Source organism: Panicum virgatum, chromosome 1N (genome assembly GCF_016808335.1).
Source record: "Panicum virgatum strain AP13 chromosome 1N, P.virgatum_v5, whole genome shotgun sequence".
Classification (NCBI taxonomy): domain Eukaryota; kingdom Viridiplantae; phylum Streptophyta; class Magnoliopsida; order Poales; family Poaceae; genus Panicum; species Panicum virgatum.
This window is the reverse complement of record NC_053145.1, coordinates 52116615-52138963: the sequence shown is the minus strand read 5'-3', so window position 1 is coordinate 52138963 and position 22349 is coordinate 52116615. Positions and strand designations below refer to the sequence as shown.

Genomic DNA, 22349 nt, shown 5'->3' with positions numbered 1-22349 from the left:
AGTCTGTTCTAAGCTTCAGTCAAAGAGAAGAAAATTCGGTAGTCCAAAGTTAGATATTCCTATCTTTGATCAGCAATGCAGCCGCGATGATTTTTCTAGAATGGTTCTTGCTCATGGTTACTCTTTCAACATGTATGAACACTACTATACTAGAATATTCCTCTACAATCTGCAACCTTCATTCAAACTGGTACATAGAACTACTCTAAAGGATGACTGTATGAGGATTTATGAGGAGGAGAAGTTGAAAGTGTACCAACTCTTTGAGAAACAATCATGTCGCTTCAGTTTAACATTGACATGTGGACTCACACTGAAATGAGTGGCTATATGAGTCTCACAACACACTACATTGATGATGAGTGGAATTTGCATAATAAGTTCATTGGATTTGCACATGTAGAGGTATCCCACACGGGTGAGCATATTGCAAAAAAAAATCATCAGTAGGCTATATCCTTGGAATTTAGATAGAAAAATATTTTCTTTTACACTAGACAATTGCACTATGAACAATGTTGTGGTCCGAGATTTGAAGAAATTTCTCTTGTCAAAGAAAGCCTTGCATTTGGATGGAAATCTCTTTCATATTCGTTGTGCTGCTCATGTGCTGAATTTAATTGTCCAAGATGGTTTGAGTGTCATTTCTTCAGCTATAGGGAATATCCGAGAATCTGTCAAGTATGTGAATGGATCCACATCAAGAAAGGAAAAATTCAAGCTAATCGCGCAACAAGTTAACGCTCCTAATTTATCTCTCAAAGCTGATGTCCCAACTAGATGGAATTCTACTTTTCTTATGCTTCAAAGAGCTATGAAATTCCGTGATGCTTTTGATAGATTGCATGAATGCGATAGCTCATACAAGTTCTTACCTTCCAAGGAGGACTGGCAGAATATTCATTGTGTAGCAGATTGCCTGAAGGTCTTCTATGAGGTTACAAAAAGAGTTTTAGGTACAAAATATCCCACTTTAAGTCTGTACTTCAATTATTTCTGTGGAATTTATCTTCTCCTCCGTGAGTGGTAGTTCAGCGTTGACACATTTGTTGCATCAATGGCTGTACCGATGGTGGATAAGTTTGAGAAATATTGGGACATTGCAAATAAATTATTAGAAATTGTAACAATTCTTGACCCCCGCTACAAAATGAAATCCATTGAGTACTACTACAAATTGCTTTATGATCCATTTGTGGCTGATCTAAGAATTGAATCTGCAAGAAAATCATTCCTTGAGTTGTTTAATGAATATGCAAGTCAAGCCTCCCAAGCATCATCAGATGGTAACTCATCAAGGAATTTTGAGGCAACAATACCTAGTTCAACACAGTCATCATCTACTTTGTTTGCAACCAGATTGGGACTAGAGAAGTTTATATATGAGAGCAATTCAAGTCGTCATAGTAAATCAGAGTTGGAGATCTATCTTGAAGACCCGTCTTCTCCTGGAATTGGCAATAGTTCTTTTGATATTCTGGTTTGGTGGAGGGTTAATGGTCCAAAATATCCAATCATTTCTCGGATGGCTCGTGATATATTGAGTATTCCACTTTCAACCGTGGCCTCTGAGTCAATTTTCAGTTCTGCTAAGAGAATACTTGATGATTATCGCTGCAACCTGCTCCCGAAAACAATTGAGTCTATAATGTGTTCACATGATTGGCTCAAGGGTCGCATACCAGGTGCATATTTCTACTCCTAAATAATATTTTTGGTACTTATATATAGGTTTTCTAACTTTATTTTATTTCAAACAGTTGAGCCGAGAGTTGTTGAAGATAGCATACCTGCTTATGAATCATTTGTAGCAACTCAAAATCAGGAAGATCAAACTGATGGTGATTAAGGTTTTCTAACTTTATTTTATTTCATGCATGTTTCACCCTACTCTGATGGCACTAGATTGCTTTATTCAATATTATACACTGAGCTGTTGACATTTGTGAAAGTGAGTCTCACATATTTCAGCATATCAGTCTAGCTACCAAAGTATAGAATCAGACCTTTGTGTCCTCGTCGATCTGAAATTCTGCATTTTGTAGTGTTGTGGTTTCATATACCTTGTTTGAAATGTGCCTTACCCTTGTCTAAGCTGACAATATTATAACGTTTCAGCAATCAAGGAAGAAGAAAGATCTGGTACAATGTTTGTGGACATTGCAAGTGGCATGCTCTATGTCAAGTGGCTCGACATGAATCTTGCTAGTAGTTAGTTTCTGTATGGAGAGGATAATGTAAAAGCTTACTGTTGTACACTTCTATAATATTCGCATTGTAAGATACAGATTGAATCTGTTGTTATTGATATCCACCCATGGAGATGCACGTTGCGATTATTACATGGCTGCCTAACATGGTGCGCTCCAGGTTTAGCTTGTTTTCAAAAGTCTCAATAATGTGTCCTGTACATCCACGGCTTGCTTCTGTGTTTGATGCACGATTACCCATATCCATTCTATATTACCCGTTACCCAATGGGTATGGGCAAATTGAAGTGGGCAGGTTATGGGTAGGATAATAATTGGATAATTAACTCATAGGTATGGGTAGGAAATGCTGCGGGTATATCCAAAGCTTGCCCACCGGCAACGTGACATCACCGTCCTCGTCACGTTCATTGTCTCGTCGATCTGATCTGCGATGTAGACGAACTGATTTATACGTGCTAGGTTTCATTGCTTCCTGCTGTCCATTTTTTAGCAGTACGAACTGATTTATACGTGCTAGGTTTCATTGCTTCCTGCTGTCCATTTTTTAGCAGTACGAACTAGTTTCATGGAAATCTTCTTGAACAGAACCGGACCGGCAAGGATTCATCGTTGCAGTTTATTTTCGAATAATATAAGAACTCTGTGTGCACTTTTTTTTCTTCGAAATGCAGATTAATGCTGTTAATTTTTGAAGGTGTCTTGGTCCAATCCGAATCTGACAAGAAATCAGTTTTATTTCTGAAGATATCTAGGCCCAATCCGAATTTGACTAGAAATCAACTCCTGCTAGGGAAATTGTTTTATGCACACCGGCAGCATATATATATACTGCTAGGTGTATCTCAAGCAACTCAAAACAAAAGGCGACCAAGATGACGAGAGCAATGGAAACCTTGGAGCAGATCCAGGAAACGCTAAGCGAGATCAACAAACGAACCCCGGAGGTGAGCGTTTTCAAGTTCGTCACCCGAGTGTTGCTAACGCTGGGAACCGAACACGCACCGTCGGCGCGGGAGGCCGGCCATGGTCGCGGCAAGGAGCGGCCGTGCGCTCTGCGTATGGACTGGGCGGCATGTGTCCTGCCGCAGCACGGCGAGGACGCGCACTTCGGGCACGCCGAGGCCGGCTTCATCGGTGTCGCGGACGGGGTCGGCGGGTACCGCGACTACGGCGTGGACGCCGGCGCCTTCGCACGAGAGCTCATGGCGAGCGCTCTGGCGAAGGTGGAGCTGGCGGCCAGGGCCGGCAAGATCCGCCGCCTCCGCCCGGCGGGCGTGCTGGAGAGGGCGTACGAGACGACGGTCATCAAAGGCACGCCGGGGGCGTCCACGGCCGTTGTTCTGTCGCTCGACCGCTCGACTCTCAGGTGGGCGTACATCGGCGACAGCGCCTTCGCCGTGCTCCGGCGCGGCAGGATCGTGCACCGCTCGGCAGTGCAACAGCACCGCTTCAATTGCCCGTACCAGCTGAACTCCGATGGCGATGGAGACAGCCTCACCGACGCGGAGGTCGGCGCCATGCCGGTGAAGGACGGCGACGTCGTGGTGGCCGGGACGGACGGGCTGTTCGACAACGTGCACGACGACCAGCTCGCGCGCGCCGTGCAGATGGCCACCGAGCTGGGCTTCTCGCCCAAGAACACGGCGGACATCATCGCGGGCATTGCCTACAGCGTGTCGAAAAGCGAGCGGGCGTGCTCGCCGTTCAGTCTCGGATACAGGAAGGCATACGGGGAGGGAACTTACGGTGGGAAGGAGGATGACATAACGGTCATCGTTGCGTACATTGTCTCGAAGAACTCATCATCTAAGGATGGCATTTGTCTGAAGAATTAGCTCACAGACTGATCGCTCATATGACAGCGGGAAAAAAGAACCTTTGTTTCTTTAAAGCAAGGCATTCACTGCTAGTTCAATATCCATTTATTTCAAATTATAAATCCTTTTGATAAATCTAAATATATATAGATTTTAGATATATATTTTTATTATCTATCTAGGTGTGCACTATATCTAAATATATAGTAAAAATTTAAACATCTAGATTTACTAAGATTTTGTTTGGATTCCAGAGGCTTATAATAAGCCCTACGGAATCTTTATATTTAGAGTATTAAATGTAGATTACTGATAAAACTCATTCCATAACCCCTAGACTTATTTGCGAGACGAATCTAATGTGCCTAATTAATTCATAATTTGCTATAGTGATGTTGCAGTAATTATCCGCTAATTATGGATTAATTTACTTTGTTAGATTTGTCTTGCGAATTAGCATAGGTGCAAGTAGTTTTGTACAGATTTTATTAAATACTTCTAAACGATAAGATTCTCTAGAGCTTATTTTAAGCCCCTTTGATCCAAACGAGCTCTAAAATGATCTAGAATTTGAAAGGGAAGAAGTAGAAGGTACATACGTGTAAAGCTTACGAAAGAGATTCGGTTCACACGAGCGTCTTCGGCGTGACGGACGAGTTTGGCGCGTACATGTTGCGCGGCGCGGACGCCAGTGCGTTCTCTGTAACAGCCCAGCCCAAAAAGGCATGTTGGGTCAAATAGGTCTTGTGCACATGTGCAAAGTGCTAGGGAGAACAACTTTAGTCTTATATTGGAGAGGCAAAGTGAGCTAGACCAAATTAAATAGGTGGCTTGAGGAAGCTAGTTAACTCCGGTTACGAAAGTGCAAGAGAGTTAATTAGCAGGGGTGGTGCATTCAACGTGTAGAGTGGTTCTTAGCCGTTTTCCTGAACTTACACTCTTCTTCTCCCGCGGCCTCATGGAGATCCGTGCGGTACATTCTTCTTCTCCCGCGGCCTCATGGAGAGCACCCGCGCGGATCCTCTCCCTCCCCGGCGACGGCGAGACCCCGAAGTATGGAGAGGGCATACAGCGGCGGGCATACATCGGCGACAGCGGCTTCTCCGTGCTCCGGGGCGGCAGGATCGCGCCCGGTGACGTTGTGGTGGTCGCTGGACGGGCAGCGGCTTCTCCGTGCTCCGGGGCGGCAGGATCGCGCCCGGTGACGTTGTGGTGGTCGCTGGACGGGCTTTTGGACAACATGGGCGTTCGTTGCCCCGTCAGCGTCGTGATCGGAGCGATGTGAGGGCAAATTTTGCTGTTTTCGACCATGCTCAGCGTTGGGGGAAAATGTGTAGGAAAAGTAGCCGTTGCAGTACGCATGTGCCGCGCCCGTGCGAATTACAGGCTTACAGCTGTCAGTAGTCCATTGTAGGTTAGCTGATAATAATCCTATTGCTACTATATTATTGGCACAAACAAACTTAGACCGATCATTTTGGTATCACGTCAATAGTATAGTGTTGTAATAATACAAAATTCAAATCGGTATCACCATGACAACTAGTAACAGAAAAATGCAGCTAAACGAGCTGTCTTTAGAGGTCACGGTGTCGCCCTGCAGTCGACGTCCGAGCAAAACAGAAAATGGCGAACGGAAAAGGAGGGTGTGGTCCAGTTCAGCTTTCCACCTCACGACCGCAAACTGCCAAACACCAGAATGCAGGATTCCCAATATTGACCATCACACATCTCATCATGGACTTCTGGTTCAGTGTTCAGTGCGCAAGAAAACGCAGGACGATACGCTAAGAATTCGGCGCATAATTTGCTAGAGGTACTTCTGGGCTCTAGAAGACATAAAATGCGGCGGAGAACCAGGCAGATTTTGTGGAGGAGAAAAGGCATGTAATGCGGCGTTTGTCACATAGGAGCCATTAAGAACTCCAAACAGCTAATCGATCTGCAAACACGCATGGTAAAATTTCTAGAAAGGAAATCGCTCCAAGCTTCCTTACTGATGATTGATGAACAGAGTCGGGCTTACGAGTATCATCACCGCAGTACCTAAAGAATCTAAGAACTCGAGGACATCTAGAACCCAAGACCAGCGAGCGACGCCGAGGCCGAGCCTCTGCTTCCTTGAGAAGTTCCGCAGGGCCGGGGAGGAGCCCGCACCGGCCGATCAGGACGAGCAGCACAGGAAGTCGAGGATGCTGGAGCAGCAGTCGTAGCAGCACGAGCAACTGCAGCCCAAGCATACGGCGGACGGTCAGGGTGGAAAGCAGAGAAAGGATGGGGGCGAACAAGACGAGCACGGATTTGAGCAAGCAGTGGTCCCTTACCACTCGTCGACGGTCTTGTCCTGGAAGTCGTCGGTCGCCGACATCACCTGAGCCGACGGGGGATCCATGGCCACTAGCTTCTCTCGCGTCTGCAACGCAGCGGTGGAGTCCGAGAAGAAAGATAGATAGCGCGGTGGTGAAGACCAAGAACGCGGACTGCACAGCGAAGCCGACGAGGGGCTTTATAGCCAGCAAAGCGCAACGCGGCAACCGCGAGGCAACAAACGAGCTTGGAATTGGATAGGTGGATGGTATGCGATAAAATTGGTGAGCACATGGGACCATCTTTTAAGAAGGATCTTGCGAGGCTGTGGACTGTCAGAATCTGAGGCCGGCTCGGCGTTTGGAGTTTTGCACCGGCCTATTTGGCATGCCCAAGCTAATCACGTCCGCTGATTGCTCAGGCGGCCATGATTCCTTTGTTCCCGCACATGGCACGCTTCTTACCTTAAAATCACGATCCGCCGTCGGACCAGGAACAAGAGAAGGTTTGCGTTAGCAATGATTCCTGTGCAAAACGAAAATGCAACTTCCTTTTGTGTGTGTGTGGGTGGGTGGGTGTTTTGTGATTTTTTTAGTTTCTAAAGAAGCAACAAGGTCAAATGGGCAGATGTAAATAAAAAAAAGGACATGCCTATTGTGCCTGATTTCTTGAGTTTTTCTTCGCGAGGAATAGGAGGCCCTGGATGTGAATGAAACGTTCAATAGCCCATCTCGAATTGCTATTGTCGTCGACCTTGGTGCAGTCCACGGGCTCGACAAATCTCGTGCCACGGGCCATGACAAATCTTGACCCACTTGCCCGTGCACACTCGGACCGTTCGAACGTTCTGATCGAGTGATCGTGTCCGTGACCCAGCGTGCCGTGTGCTGCGTGCGCAGCATCCGAAGTGGCTCAGGCCGCCAGGCGCCAGCGCCCCACTGCCTCTCTTGCTTGCAGCCGGTATCGTATCCCTCCCCAGAGTTTTTTTTCTTCCTCTGTTCCTCCCCAGAGCGAAGGAGGAGCAGCTCTTTATCCGCGTCGATGGGGATCCACCTCGTCGGTGCTCCACTCCGGTGCCGGCGGCAAGCTCGTGGAGGAGGGTCTCCCTGCGTGGAGTCCTTGTACAGGAGTCTGTCGGCGGCGGCTCCTTGTCCTCGAGGGGCGATGGAGGCGCCGGCTTTCTACTTCGTAAATACGGAGGTGGCTGCTGGTTTTGTGGAAGACGGGTGGTTGGATCGAGCTCGAGGTTCCCACGGTGGCGGTCATCATCGGCGGCGTGGTTCGATCTGAGATCGAGGGTGCTCGGGGTGCGGCCCCGGCCGACGGGGCTTCTCGGTGACAGCCTCATCTCGTTCCCAGGAACGAGTGTCTACTGCAGCTCCTGTCAAAGCGTTTGCGCGATGGTGCTCCCTCCGATCTGGGTGGCGGTAGCCGGAGCCGGCGATCCCTGTTGGTGGGGATTTCTGGAGCTTTCGATGCACAGGGGTCTCTGGGGACCTGATTGCAATTTCTATTTTGTTGAGGCCCTTTGTGTTAAATGGGTGGTACAGCTTTCTCCTCCATCCTGGTAGTACGGTGTACCTGTTGTACTGGTTGTTGACGATCAAAATTGGTCGTGACCGGTCTAACCGGTCTGACCAAGCGGTCTGACCGGTCTGGTACTGTGACCTGTCTAGCAGGAGCCCAACCGGTCTGACCGGTGGGTCCGACCGGTCCGATCGGTCCAAGAGGAGTTCGAGTAGAATTAGATTTTTTGTAGATCCAGATCTGTAAAAAAGATTTCTTGCGGGATAAGTCTATCCCACCCTATAAATATAAAGGGTTACGGCTGATTGAGTCATCATCCAATCGATCAAAAACATATCAATACATTATTTTTCGTTATTTTGCATTACTTTTTGTCTTCCTCAAACTACTCTTCCAATCTCCATCTGCTGTTCTTCTTGCGTCTCCACGATGTCTGAAGGCGTTCCAGGTGGCCTGCCGATCCTAGAACAACCCTACTGTAACACCCAGGTGTTAATCACCTGTAATTAGGGTTAATCATATGTTTAACATGACGATTAGTACTAATGTTAATCATGTAAAGGCATTCAATAAAGTTTGTTAGTACTTTAACACATGAAATGACGAGTTCTTCAAAGTACAGTTTTTAAACGTTTAAAATATATTTCAAATTATAACAAACATGTTTAAAAATAAATTTCAAACCTTTGCTTAAATGGACTTTTGCCTAGAACCAATGTTATAGGTTTTCAAATAATGAACAACTTCCGTGTTCAAAATTTTTCGAGTTGTCACACAAAAGTGGGAGAAAAAGTTAAATTCCGAAGTGTATAGGACATTTTCAAATACGCTCAAGTTTCAAATTTTATCTTTTAAACCATTGTTCAAATGGAAATATGCCTAAAACGAAAGTTGTAGATCTTGAAATTTTAAGCAAGTTTGGCATTCAAAAGATTTTCATTTGAGCCCGTGAAGAAGGAGAAAATCTGGGTTTACAAACTGGAATTTTGGGACTTTGAGTTATTTACAAAACTGCCATCACCACCATCTCCATCTCCATTCCTCTTCTGCTCACGCCGTTCGTCACCGTCTCGCCGCCAGCGCGGCCACCTGGCCGGCCACGCGCCGAGCCCCTGGTAAAACCGCTTTCCCCGCCTCCGGTTTCTCCCCGATGTTTCTCGGTCTCGCCACGCGACGCCGTCTCCATGCGCGCACGCTGAGGATGTCCGCTCGAAGCGACACTGCGACAACGTGCCGAGCTGGCCGACCTGTGCCCTCGCCCTTATCCTTCTCCTTTTGCTCACGCAGCACACATTCCCGACCTTCCTCTCCACTCCCTTCCCATCCCCGAGCCGAATCGAGCTCGCCCCTGCATGCCTGCGCGCCGCCCGCCGCCATGGCCGCTTGCCCTGCTCCGTGGAGCCTTCCCCTCTGGCCCTCTTCCTCCCAAACCGAGCCCGCAACGAGCTTCCTCACGCTCCACCGGTGCTCCTCGGCCCGAGCCCGCCCCGAATCGGCCGCCAGAACCTCGCCGTGGCCGCTCACTGCCGCCGCCGGCCGCCTGCTCCCGTCGCCGGCCCTCCTCCGGCCACCCCGGCATCAATCGAGACCACCCAGAGGTAGCTCTCGAGTCCCTCATGCTCCCCCACCTCTCCCTAGCCGCCGGGAAGCACCCCATCGCCGGAATCGAGCTCCCTGAGCCTCCTCTGTTCCAAAAATCACGACCAGGGACCTTGTGTGAGAATTAGAACTATTCCAGGGGCCTATATGCACACACCAAGACTCAGATGAATAGTGTCGCGCTGGACATTTTTGAAATTTTTGGCTGAAAATTTGGAAAATCGTAGTAAATCATAAAAAATTTGAAAAATGCAAAATAAAATTTGTTGGATTCCTTGTTCTAAGATCTACAACTTTCCTTACAGGTTGATCTTCATTTTCTAAATATTTTTTGATCTATTTTAAATGTTAGTTTAAGTGGTTGCAAGCTTTGAAAATGCTTAGTAAATAGTAGAAAAATGGTAAAAAGGTAAACCCAGTTGGGATAGTTTTTTTTGGCATGTAGAACTTAGGAAAAATATTTAACCTGCTGTTTGTTTAATGTTTTTTGATGTATTGATTTAATCAGGAGTAATGCTTGTTTTAGCTTGTTTATTTAATATCTGCAGTTTGGAAAGTCAAAAAATTATGAAATTTATGTAGTAGCTTACTCTTTGCATGCTTAGTTCCCTGTAAAAGGTTCATGTCCGGAAGCTATGCACATGTGTGTAAATCTATTTTTATTCAGTTTGTCTTGTTGAGGCTAAAATAAATACTTTGTGTTAGCAATAAATGTTGGTAAATTGTTTTTACACTCCTTCTCAGTAGCTTATCATGCTGGTAAATTTTGGTTACAAGTTTAAGGATGCAAGTTATGTTTCTACTTTTGTTTAGTTGCTAGCCATAGCTTTTCTGTTATAATGGTTGCTAGGCAATTCTTTCGCGCAGGTTTAATTTCAATAACTCATGTTGATCTGGCATAAGTTTTGTTAACTCTTTTAAATACTAGAATGTAGGTTACTTTTATATCGTTTGGTTCCATGTATCTTGTTAGTTAAATAAGTTATCCTTGTTGCTCTTTCTTGTTTTATGTCTTTGCTTGGTCGTTCTAAATAAGTTAGTAATACTTCTTGTAGGAAACACCTCAGGCTATAACAAATTGAATGAACTCTCATGGTGTAGCACCAACCCATTTTGCCTTTTGAGCTTGTTTGCGGTGCTTACTTAATAAATAATTGCCCAGTCAGGCCTTTCTTATAATTGCATTGCATCCTGAGCACTAATGCACCATGTGTTGTTTTCTTTATGTTCATGCACTCACCTCGTTGCATATCATTTAGGTATGCTAGACGTACAACGTGTGGACGTGGAGCACGTGCTGACGGAATCAAACCACAAGACGGTGTTGGGTGGACGCATCCTGAAGAGAGAAGGACCCGCTGGAGCAACCAAAGACCCGGCTCAAAGTCAGAAGGGCCCAAGGCCTTGTTAGTACTAACACTGACTCAGTGTTATCCCAGGCAAGCCCCGGAGCATAATCCTTAATTTTAATATTCAATGTTTACTATTAATTATTGTGCATTTACGTTTCTAGGAGTTGATTGGAACCTTAGATGCATAATCCCTAGGTTTCCTCAGTTACTCTACTAATGTGCAGGTCGTTAGTACTGCAATGCTTAAATATGTTTCGGTAGAAGTCGAGTGATTCCTGTCACTCGCGAGTTATAGGATCTTGTTACTTATGGAAAAGTTGTTTGAGAATGAATCAATGAGGAAAGAAAAATGGAGACCGGAAGGGGAATGATGTTGAGATGTAGCTGATGGCAACAGGACAGGGTCCTGGTGTCTTAGATGGCCCCGTCTGTGTCGATTGAGGACCGTACCGTTGTTGGCAGTGCTGAACGAGGATTGAACAGTACTAACTACATGCCAGGAGTAGGAGGTAGTCGAAACCGGTAAGCTCAGTACCATATGCGCACCGGTAGACGGACTTGATACTGTCTTCACCAGTGGAGCTAGTATAGAAACTTATGGCTGACCCGTCATTGGTATCGATGGGGCTAGCAGTCCCGGGTCATAGGGCAGTTCGGCTATTCGGTGTGCATATGTGAAGGGTTGGTGTGTATAGTCCGACGGGGCATATACGTGCCGTGTTGGTTAGGTCCACCTTGCAAGGTTAAATCGGATCGATTCGCCGTGACTCGTGGTTATGAGAGCCTTGATCTCTTTGTCACATCGTAGTAAAGAAGTGGAATGAGAATGAAATGATGATGATATGATGGTACTCTGGATAGATTAATGTGATATATCATGCTTGCTCTAGATATTTATGCAAATCTAGTTGGTACTGGTTACATTAAATTTGAGCTAAAATATTGAAAGTACGGATCCACTATCAATCGCTTTTCAGCAAAATAAACCCCAGAGCCAAAAGCCTTGCATATAAGAAGTCGGCTAAGTATATACCATAGTCGGGTAAGTCTTGCTAAGTATTAGTATACTCAGGGTTTGTTGTCACCCTGTTTTCAGGTAACTGCTGCTGGTTGGAGCTAACCAGGAATCACATCGGTGGGCTCGATGTGACGTCCTCACGTCATCGTAGTTATCGTTATTTTTCTAAACTAAACATCTATTTAAATTTCCGCTGCATTTTGAACTCTGATATTTTATGTAACTTGTTTGTAAAACTCCGCATTATAAATTAACTTTGAGAACTTTTGTCTGCTTGTAATCATCTGTGCTCGTCTTCGTGTGAGACTCCCAGTGTTTTTCGATCCTTAACCCGACAGACGATCGGATTACACCATTTTAATTGCGTGGTAACTTGATTAACCATTAAGATGATAGTTAGCGCACTTAAGCCGGTTTAATTTGGACGGTTCTGTTACAGCTGGTATCAGTGCCGAAATGCACTGGGGATGATTACTTGCATGCTCAATTAAGTTTAAAACTAATTTTTAGTTTGCAAAATTTGTCGGTTTTGAAAATTTGACGCTAGTTGCGCTAAGGAAAAAGATAGCTAGCTCGTATGCCCTATCTAGATTTTATTAGTCATGGTGGCATCTATGTATCTATTTTATTCCAGCACTTTACATTCTGTTAAAACTTACTTTCTTGCACAACTGGTATCTAATATTCTGTAACGACGCACCTACACTTAGGTGAGCAAGGTAAGCATTCTTGGTAGTCCTTTATAATAACCCACGTGTTTCATACGTGCGCGAGTCCCGTATGATGAGCATACGAGGAGGTGACCAAGCTCAATTCAAATGAGCCTGTCGCTATCTGCCGCCTGATATGGAGCGCGGACTTCCTACCGTGTGATTGTAACCACGGCCATCTCATAAGGCAATGTTACGAGATGTAGATCTGTCATGCGATTGGCCATGACCGTATACCTTGTGACACGTTTACCCTTGGGTGTCCCGTAAGGTGATTTGTACGGGAAGTGAATACGTTATTATGATGTATGAAGCGATGTCCATGCAGCGTTGAACGCATGGGCGCCATCTCTATAGTGGATGGTGATGTATGGTTAATATGTGGGAGACTGCATATGCGTTACCCGTGTGGCGTAGGACACATGGGGGCCATTCGTGTGTGCTGGTACGAAGGGTCCAGAAGTGGATATATCTTGTGTTTTTCTGCAGGTACACTAACCACGTTACGTAAGTTATGATCGTAAGAACGGCTAGTATATATAGGAAGAGTACGTATTGTGCAACCAGTTGTTCCCGTATGCCTAGTTTTGGCAATTGTGGGGTGAGGAACGAATAGAACGTGCATGCATCATGTCGTCTTGGTTTGGTTGATTGCCTTGCTTGTTACGTTGTTTTACTAAAATGTGTTGCTTTTACCTGAATATCCGCCTAGATTTTGTGTTGTAGTAGTGGAGCCAACGTAATCTGCTAAGCCTAATCGTTGGTTGAGAAGATCTTTCGAAAATCAGAGCCTTTAGATCATGTGCGAACCTTACTGTAAATCTTATCTTGTCTTTCGAATCAAACCCTTGCTGAATGACTTTAATATGTTCCGGCAAAGCTTTGAGCTTTTCCTTTAATGGCTAAACCTTGATATTTGTCAGCAAACCTTTCAATCCATCGTTCAGGGATGTTGTACCTTATATTGCTGGCTATTCTGATTCCAACACCTGAAGCTTGTACCTTCATTCTTGCTCAGATGATATTTGGTTAACTTAAAAGGTTCATGACAGTCATAACTTTTTGAATACATTCATTGTTACAATAGTTATGCACCACATCATTTCATATCATTGCTCAATGCATGGTGTCACATCATCATCGGTAAAATGTGAGCTAACTAACGGGTGTGCTCCGAGTACAACTTCGAGTTGTCTTCGGTTTCCAAAATCTATCTTGTCGTTGCTGGCACTACTGGGTTGCTATTCCTCTTTTTCTTCTAGTGGTGTTTAATCACATGACCACGATGCCGTGTCGGAATCTAGGGCCTCATGTGCGCTGCAACTACATGATTGAGCCACTAGAAGCGCACTGGTGCCTAGGTATATGTGACGTAACTCACTGCAATCCCCTTTTATGCAACCTTACTAGTGTTCTAACTTTTGATCCTCGCTCAAGGATATAGAACTAACCAGGTGTTAGTCACGAGAGAACGGTTGTGGGGTGCGAGTCATGTGCATCCTCAACTCATGTGGGTGCGCATCATGCTTATGCATCGCATACATGTATACATCAAGATCATCATCATCCTTGCATCATGGTGTATGCATCATTGGACCAGCATCATGGCAAATGCATCGTGTCATATGCACCATTTCATTTGCACATGGAACACTCCGTCCTCGTGTTGCACCATCATTTCAATCATACATCTCAACAGTGCATCATTGTCATGGTTATATATCGAGCATTTGCACTCTGAGTTGGAGCATTTTGTCATTATCCCTTGATTGCATCGGCATAAATGGGCATGTTTTGCAACTAGCATCGTGCAAATCAATCAGATAATAAATTCTGAGCAAGGATGTTCCAGAAGATCCTTTTCAACCAATCTTCCGTGTTATCCTCACTTGTTCTCCCAAGCCTTGTGCTGAATCTCACCGATATCCGTTTTCTTCGTGTTGTGATCTCAACTCGATGAGAACATGATCACTTCGTCTCATCACCATATCCTTGATTTGTTAACATTTTCCCTGTTGGATCAAGAAGCTTTACGAGACTTCACCAACCATTCTAGTTGAAGGGTTGTGTACGAATCGAGTTTGGTGTTTTCTTAAAAGCATCGTCGTTAGCAAGAGCCATCCCTAGCTGCATGCAAAGAGGAAGTTCCTTTTGCCTTAGTGACAAAATCCTAGTTCTGAAATGCGTTCGTAATCTTTTGAGTTCCATAAATGACTCTGATAAAGGTTTGGAACTAGAAAATCTTATATGCAGTGCTAGTTACGGTTGTTGTGATGCAAAAATCTAGTATCTATGCATCGTGTAGACCTTTTGATGACCCGCCAACCCAGTTAAGTTTTCTCAAATACTTGTCTATATCTGTAGTAGGCTCTTGTGCCTGTTGGTCAAATCCTACCAAACAATCATGGTTGAACCTCTCTGTCGCTTATTCTAAAGGGGATCTGGTGCAATGTTAATCTCTTTTTATGCCTTGGCCTCAGAATCTTTCCCTCGTAAATCATGTCACTGCTTTATCCGCTAAGTCTTTGGATGGTATATCGATTTTGTTTTGTACCCTTCTTGTTTCATCTTTAATTCCCTCAGATCTTTAAATGTTTATCGGCCTTAATCTCATGTTGGTGCTCAACCGGACAGAATCTCATGTTGCTCGTTAATCAAGTAATCTCTTTGGTGGATAAGATGCATGTGAAGCTAAAGCAAGAGTTTTATGCCATGTAGTCCTTGGCGGTTAATTTCTGTTGCTAACATGTTATGCCTCTATGTATAGGGATCACCTTTCTCTCTCTTTCTCGTCATACTCATCCATGTACAATCTATCCATGCTACGTGGGATTTCTTGTGGGAAGTATGCTCGGTAGTAGTGTTATTAGTAACGACTGGCAATACTACGACAAAAACGAGGGCCTTCTATGGACAATCGACTTCAGGTTCTATTGCTCGGCACACACGGGTATTGAGGTGGCTAGTCATGATCCATTATGCAACTACACCGACGTGTTACCTCCTTGTGAACCTTCCCCAAATCTATCTATTGTTTTTGTCTGGAAACCTATATGCTAGATCCAAAACTAGTAAGTTTTTCTTCCGCAGTTGCGAAAAGGATAACCTTTGGAAGAATTGGTAATAGATGTGAACGTTAATAGACTACAAGAGGTGGTAGACAAAGGACCTTGGTTCATTTGCCGAGATGATCAAGCAACATATGCCATCACTGTTGGAATGAGAGGGCATAAAATCGTGGGAGATATCGTGTTTCTTATGCCTTGCTTCTTAAACTTTCTTTAAGTTCTCAATCCTTATCTGCAACGACTCCTACAATCAACATCGATCTTCTCTGATGTGACTGTTTCCTGCTGCTTTTGGTGGTTGATCTGTTCCTTTCTCCTTAGAAGTCTTTCGTTCTGAATCTCGGGACGAGATTCTTTTAAGGGGGTAGGATTGTAACACCCAAGTGTTAATCACCTGTAATTAGGTTTAATCATATGTTTAACATGACGATTAGTACTAATGTTAATCATGTAAAGGCATTCAATAAAGTTTGTTAGTACTTTAACACATGAAATGACGAGTTCTTCAAAGTACAGTTTTTAAACGTTTAAAGTATATTTCAAATTGTAACAAACATGTTTAAAAATAAATTTCAAACCTTTGCTTAAATTGACTTTTGCCTAGAACCAATGTTATAGGTTTTCAAATGATGAACAACTTCCGTGTTCAAAATTTTTCGAGTTGCCACACAAAAGTGGGAGAAAAAGTTAAATTCCGAAGTGTATAGAACATTTTCAAATGCTCCCAAGTTTCAAAATTTATCTTTTAAACCATTGTTCAAATGGAAATATGCCTAAAACGAAAGTTGTAGATCTTGAAATTTTAAGCAAGTTTGGTACTTAAAAGTTTTTCATTTGAGGCCGTGAAGAAGGAGAAAAGCTGGGTTTACAAATTGGAATTTTGGAACTTTGAGTTATTTACAAAACTGCCATCACCACCATCTCCATCTCTCTTCCTCTTCTGCTCACGCCGTTCGTCGCCGTCTCGCCGCCAGCGCGGCCACCTGGCTGGCCACGCGCCGAGCCCCCGGCCAAAACCGCTTTCCCTGCCTCTTGTTTCTCCCCGATGTTTCTCGGTCTCGCCACGCGGCGCCGTCAACATGCGCGCATGCTGAGGATGTCCGCTCGAACCGACATGGCGACGACGTGCCGAGCCGGCCGACCTGCGCCCTCGCCCTTATCCTTCTCCTTTTGCTCACGCAGCACACGTTCCTGACCTTCCTCTCTACTCCCTTCACATCCCCGAGCTGAATCGAGCTCGCCCCTGCACGCCTGCGCGCCGCGCGCCGCCATGGCCGCCAGCCCTGCTCCGTGGAGCCTTCCCCTCCGGCCCTCTTCCTCCCAAACTGAGCCCGCAACGAGCTTCCTCACGCCCCACCGGTGCTCCTCGGCCCGAGCCCGCCCCGAATCGGCCGTTGGATCCTTGCCGTGGCCGCTCACCGCCGCCGCCGTCCGCCTGCTCCCGTCGCCACCCCTCCTCCGGCCACCCCGGCATCAACCGAGACCACCCAAAGGTAGCTCTCGAGTCCCTCATGCTCCCCCACCTCTCCCTCGCCGCCGGGAAGCACCCTATCGCCTGAATCGAGCTCCCTGAGCCTCCTCTGTTCCATAAATCACGACCAGGGACCTTGTGCGAGAATTAGAACTTTTCCAGGGGCCTATCTGCACACACCAAGACTCAGATGAATAGTGTCGCACTGGACCTTTTTGAAATTTTTGGCTTAAAATTTGTAAAATCGTAGTAAATCATAAAAAAATCAGAAAAATGCAAACTAAAATTTGTTGGATTCTTTGTTCTAAGATCTACAACTTTCCTTATACGTTAATCTTCAGTTTCTAAATAGTTTTTGCTCTATGTTAAATGTTATTTTAAGTGGTTGCAAGCTTTGAAAATACTTGGTAAATAGTAGAAAAATGGTAAAAAGGTGAAACCAATTGGGTTAGTTTTGTTTTGGAATGTAGAACTTAGGAAAAATATTTAACCTGCTATTTGTTTAATTTTTTTGATGTATTGATTTAATCATGAGTAATGCTTGTTTTAGCTTGTTTATTTAATATCTGCAGTTCGGAAAGTCGAAAAATTATGAAATTTATGCAGTAGCTTACTCTTTGCATGCTTAGCTCCCTGTAAACGTTTCATGTCCGGAAGCTATGCACATGTGTGTAAATCTATTTTTGTTCAGTTTGTCTTGTTGAGGCTAAAATAAATACTTTATGTTAGCAATAAATGTTGGTAAATTATTTTTACACTCCTTCTCAGTAGCTTATCATGCTGGTAAATTTTGGTTACAAGTTTAAGGCTGCAAGTCATGCTTCTACGTTTGTTTAGTTGCTAGCCATAGCTTTTCTGTTATAATGGTTGCTAGGCAATTCTTTTCCGCAGGTTTAATTTCAATAACTCATGTTGATCTGGTATAAGTTTTGTTAGCTCTTTTAAATACTATTATGTAGGTTACTTTTATATCGTTTGGTTCCATGTATCTTGTTAGTTAAATAAGTTATCCTAGTTGCTCTTTCTTGTTTTATGTCTTTGCTTGGTCGTTCTAAATAAGTTGGTAATACTTCTTGTAGGAAACACTTCAGTCTATAACAAATTGAATAAACTCTCATGGTGTAGCACCAACTCATTTTGCCTTTTGAGCTTGTTTGCGGTGCTTACTTGATAAATAATTGCCCAGTCAGGCCTTTCTTGTAATTGCATTGCATCCTGAGCACTAATGCATCATGTGTTGTTTTCTTTATGTTCATGCACTCGCCTCGTTGCATATCATTTAGGTATGCTAGACGTACAATGTGTGGACGTGGATAACGTGCTGACGGAACCGAACCACAAGACGGTGTTGGGTGGACGCATCCTGAAGAGAGAAGGACCCGCTGGAGCAACCAAAGACCCGGCTCAAAGTCAGAAGGGCCCAAGGCCTTGCTAGTACTAACACTGGCTCAGTGTTATTCCAGGCAAGCCCCGGAGCATAACCCTTAATTTTAGTATTCAATGTTTACTATATAATTATTGTGCATTTACGTTTCTAGGAGTTGATTGGAATGTTAGATGCGTAATCCTTAGGTTTCCTCAGTTAGTCTACTAGTGTGCAGATCGTTGGTACTGCAATGCTTAAATATGTTTTGGTAGAAGTCGAGTGATTCCTGTCACTCGCGAGTTATAGGATCTTGTTACTTATTGCAAAGTTGTTTGAGAAGGAATCAATGAGGAAAGAAAAATGGAGACCGGACGGGGAATGATGCTGAGATGTAGCTGATGGCAACAGGACAGGGTCCTTGTGTCTTAGATGGCCCCGTCTGTGTCGATTGAGGACCGTACCATTGTTGGCAGTGTTGATCGACGATTGAACAGTACTAACCACATGCCGGGAGTAGGAGGTAGTCGAAACCGGTAAGCTCAGTACCATATGCGCACCGATAGGCGAACTTGATACTGTCTTCATCAGTGGAGCTAGTATAGAAACTCATGGCTGACCCGTCGTTGGTATCGGTGGGGCTAGCAGTCCCGGGTCGCAAGGCAGTTTGGCTATTCGGTGTGCATATGTGAAGGGTTGGTGTGTATAGTCCGACGGGGCATATACGTGCCGTGTTGGTTAGGTCCACCTTGCAAGGTTAAATCGGATCGATTCGTCGTGACTCGCGGTTATGAGAGCCTTGATCTCTTTGTCACATCGTAGTAAAGAAGTGGAATGAGAATGGAATGATGATGATATGATGGTACTCTGGATAGATTAATGTGATATATCATGCTTGCTCTAGATATTTATGCAAATCTAGTTGGTACAGGTTACATTAAATTTGAGATAAAATATTGAAAGTAAGGATCCACTATCAGTTGCTTGTCAGCAAAATAAACCCAGAGCCAAAAGCCTTGCATATTAGGAGTCGGCTAAGTATATACCATAGTCGGGTAAGTCTTGCTGAGTATTAGTATACTCAGGATTTGTTGTCACCCTGTTTTCAGGTAACTGCTGCTGGTTGGAGCTAACCAGGAATCACATCGGTGAGCTCGAAGTGATGTTCTCACGTCATCGTAGTTATCGTTGTTTTTCTAAACTAAACTTCTATTTAAATTTCCGCTGCATTTTGAACTCTGATATTTTATGTAAACTTGTTTGTAAAACTCCGCATTATAAATTAACTTTGAGAACTTTTGTCTGCTTGTAATCATCTGTGCTCGTCTTCGTGCGAGACTCCCAGTGTTTCTCGATCCTTAACCCGACAGACGACTGGATTACACCGTTTTAAGTGCGTGGTAACTTGATTAACCATTAAGACTCAGATGAATAGTGTCGCACTGGACCTTTTTGAAATTTTTTGCTGAAACTTTGGAAAATCGTAGTAAATCATAAAAAAATAAGAAAAATGCAAACTAAAATTTGTTGGATTCCTTGTTCTAAGATCTACATCTTTCCTTATAGGTTGATCTTCAGTTTCTAAATAGTTTTTTCTCTATTTTAAATGTTAGTTTAAGTGGTTGCAAGCTTTGAAAATATTTAGTAAATAGTAGAAAAATGGTAAAAAGGTAAAACCAGTTGGGTTAGTTTTGTTTTGGCATGTAGAACTTAGGAAAAATATTTAACCTGCTATTTGTTTAAAGTTTTTTTGATGTATTGATTTAATCATGAGTAATGCTTGTTTTAGCTTGTTTATTTAATATCTGCAGTTCAGAAAGTCGAAAAATTATGAAATTTATGCAGTAGCTTACTCTTTGCATGCTTAGCTCCCTGTAAACGTTTCATGTTCGGAAGTTATGCACATTTGTGTAAATTTATTTCTGTTCAGTTTGTCTTGTTGAGGCTAGAATAAATACTTTATGTTAGCAATAAATGTTGGTAAATTGTTTTTACACTCCTTCTCAGTAGCTTATCATGCTCGTAAATTTTGGTTACAAGTTTAAGGGTGCAAGTCATGTTTCTGCTTTTGTTTACTTGCTAGCCATAGCTTTTCTGTTATAATGGTTGCTAGGCAATTCTTTTCCGCAGGTTTAATTTCAATAACTCATGTTGATCTGGTATAAGTTTTGTTAGCTCTTTTAAATACTAGAATGTAGGTTACTTTTATATCATTTGGTTCCATGTATCTTGTTAGTTAAATAAGTTATCCTAGTTGTTCTTTCTTGTTTTATGTCTTTGCTTGGTCGTTCTAAATAAGTTAGTAATACTTCTTGTAGGAAACACTTCAGGCTATAACAAATTGAATGAACTCTCATGGTGTAGCACCAACCCATTTTTTCCTTTTAAGCTTGTTTGCGGTGCTTACTTTATAAATAATTGCCCAGTCAGGCCTTTCTTGTAATTGCATTGCATCTTGAGCACTAATGCATCATGTGTTGTTTTCTTTATGTTCGTGCACTCGCCTCGTTGCATATCATTTAGGTATTCTAGACGTACAACATGTAGATGTGGAGCACGTGCTGACGGAACCGAACCACAAGACGGTGTTGGGTGGATGCATCCTGAAGAGAAGAGAGAAGGACCCGCCGGAGCAACCAAAGACCCGGCTCAAAGTCAGAAGGGCCCAAGGCCTTGTTTGTACTAACACTGGCTCAGTGTTATCGCAGGCAAGCCCCGGAGCATAACCCTTAATTTTAGTATTCAATGTTTACTATATAATTATTGTGCATTTACGTTTCTAGGAGTTGATTGGAACCTTAGATGCATAATCCCTAGGTTTCCTCAGTTACTCTACTAGTGTGCAGGTCGTTAGTACTGCAATGCTTAAATATGTTTTGGTAGAAGTCGAGTGATTCCTGTCACTCGCGAGTTATAGGATCTTGTTACTTATGGCAAAGTTGTTTGAGAAGGAATCAATGAGGAAAGAAAAATGGAGACCGGAAGGGGAATGATGTTGAGATGTAGCTGATGGCAACAAGACACGGTCCTGGTGTCTTAGATGGCCCCGTCTGTGTCGATTGAGCACCGTACCGTTGTTGGCAGTGCTGAACGAGGATTGAACAGTACTAGCAACATGCCGGGAGAAGGACGTAGTCAAAACCGGTAAGCTCAGTACCATATGCGCACCGGTAGGCGGACTTGATACTGTCTTCACCAGTGGAGCTAGTATAGAAACTCATGGCTGACCCGTCGTTGATATCGGTGGGGCTAGCAGTCCCGGGTCGCAGGGCAGTTCGGCTATTCGGTGTGCATATGTGAAGGGTTGGTGTGTATAGTCCGACGGGGCATATACGTGCCGCGTTGGTTAGGTCCACCTTGCAATGTTAAATCGGATCGATTTGCCGTGACTCGCGGTTATGAGATTCTTGATCTCTTTGTCACATCGTAGTAAAGAAGTGGAATGAGAATGGAATGATGATGATATGATGGTACTCTGGAAAGATTAATGTGATATATCATGCTTCCTCTAGATATTTATGCAAATCTAGTTGGTACTGGTTACATTAAATTTGAGCTAAAATATTAAAAGTAAGGATCCACTATCAGTCGCTTTTCAGCAAAATAAACCCCAGAGCCAAAAGCCTTGCATATTAGAAGTCGGCTAAGTATATACCATTGTCGGGTAAGTCTTGCTGAGTATTAGTATACTCAGGGTTTGTTGTCATCCTATTTTCAGGTAACTGCTGCTGGTAGGAGCTAACCAGGAATCACATCGGTGGGCTCGATGTGACGTTCTCACGTCATCGTAGTTATCGTTGTTTTTCTAAACTAAACTTCTATTTAAATTTCCGCTGCATTTTGGACTCTGATATTTTATGTAAACTTGTTCGTAAAACTCTGCATAATAAATTAACTTTGAGAA

The 22349-nt window shown here is 43.9% G+C and overlaps 2 protein-coding genes across 2 annotated transcripts; both read left to right on the top strand.

Annotated features, from left to right (window-relative positions):
- Window positions 1-334: 334 nt before the first annotated feature.
- Window positions 335-2192, top strand: LOC120656553 (zinc finger BED domain-containing protein RICESLEEPER 2-like). The gene is made up of 3 exons (XM_039934673.1): window positions 335-1685; window positions 1761-1850; window positions 2119-2192. The coding sequence occupies exons 1-2, from the start codon at window positions 1058-1060 to the stop codon at window positions 1847-1849; spliced, it is 717 nt and encodes a 238-aa protein (XP_039790607.1). The 5' UTR covers window positions 335-1057; the 3' UTR covers window position 1850; window positions 2119-2192.
- An 893-nt stretch (window positions 2193-3085) lies between these two features.
- LOC120653645 (putative protein phosphatase 2C 24) lies at window positions 3086-4048 on the top strand. Its single transcript, XM_039931344.1, has one exon. It carries the CDS (start codon window positions 3086-3088, stop codon window positions 4046-4048), a length of 963 nt encoding a protein of 320 aa, XP_039787278.1.
- The last annotated feature ends 18301 nt before the right edge of the window (window positions 4049-22349 follow it).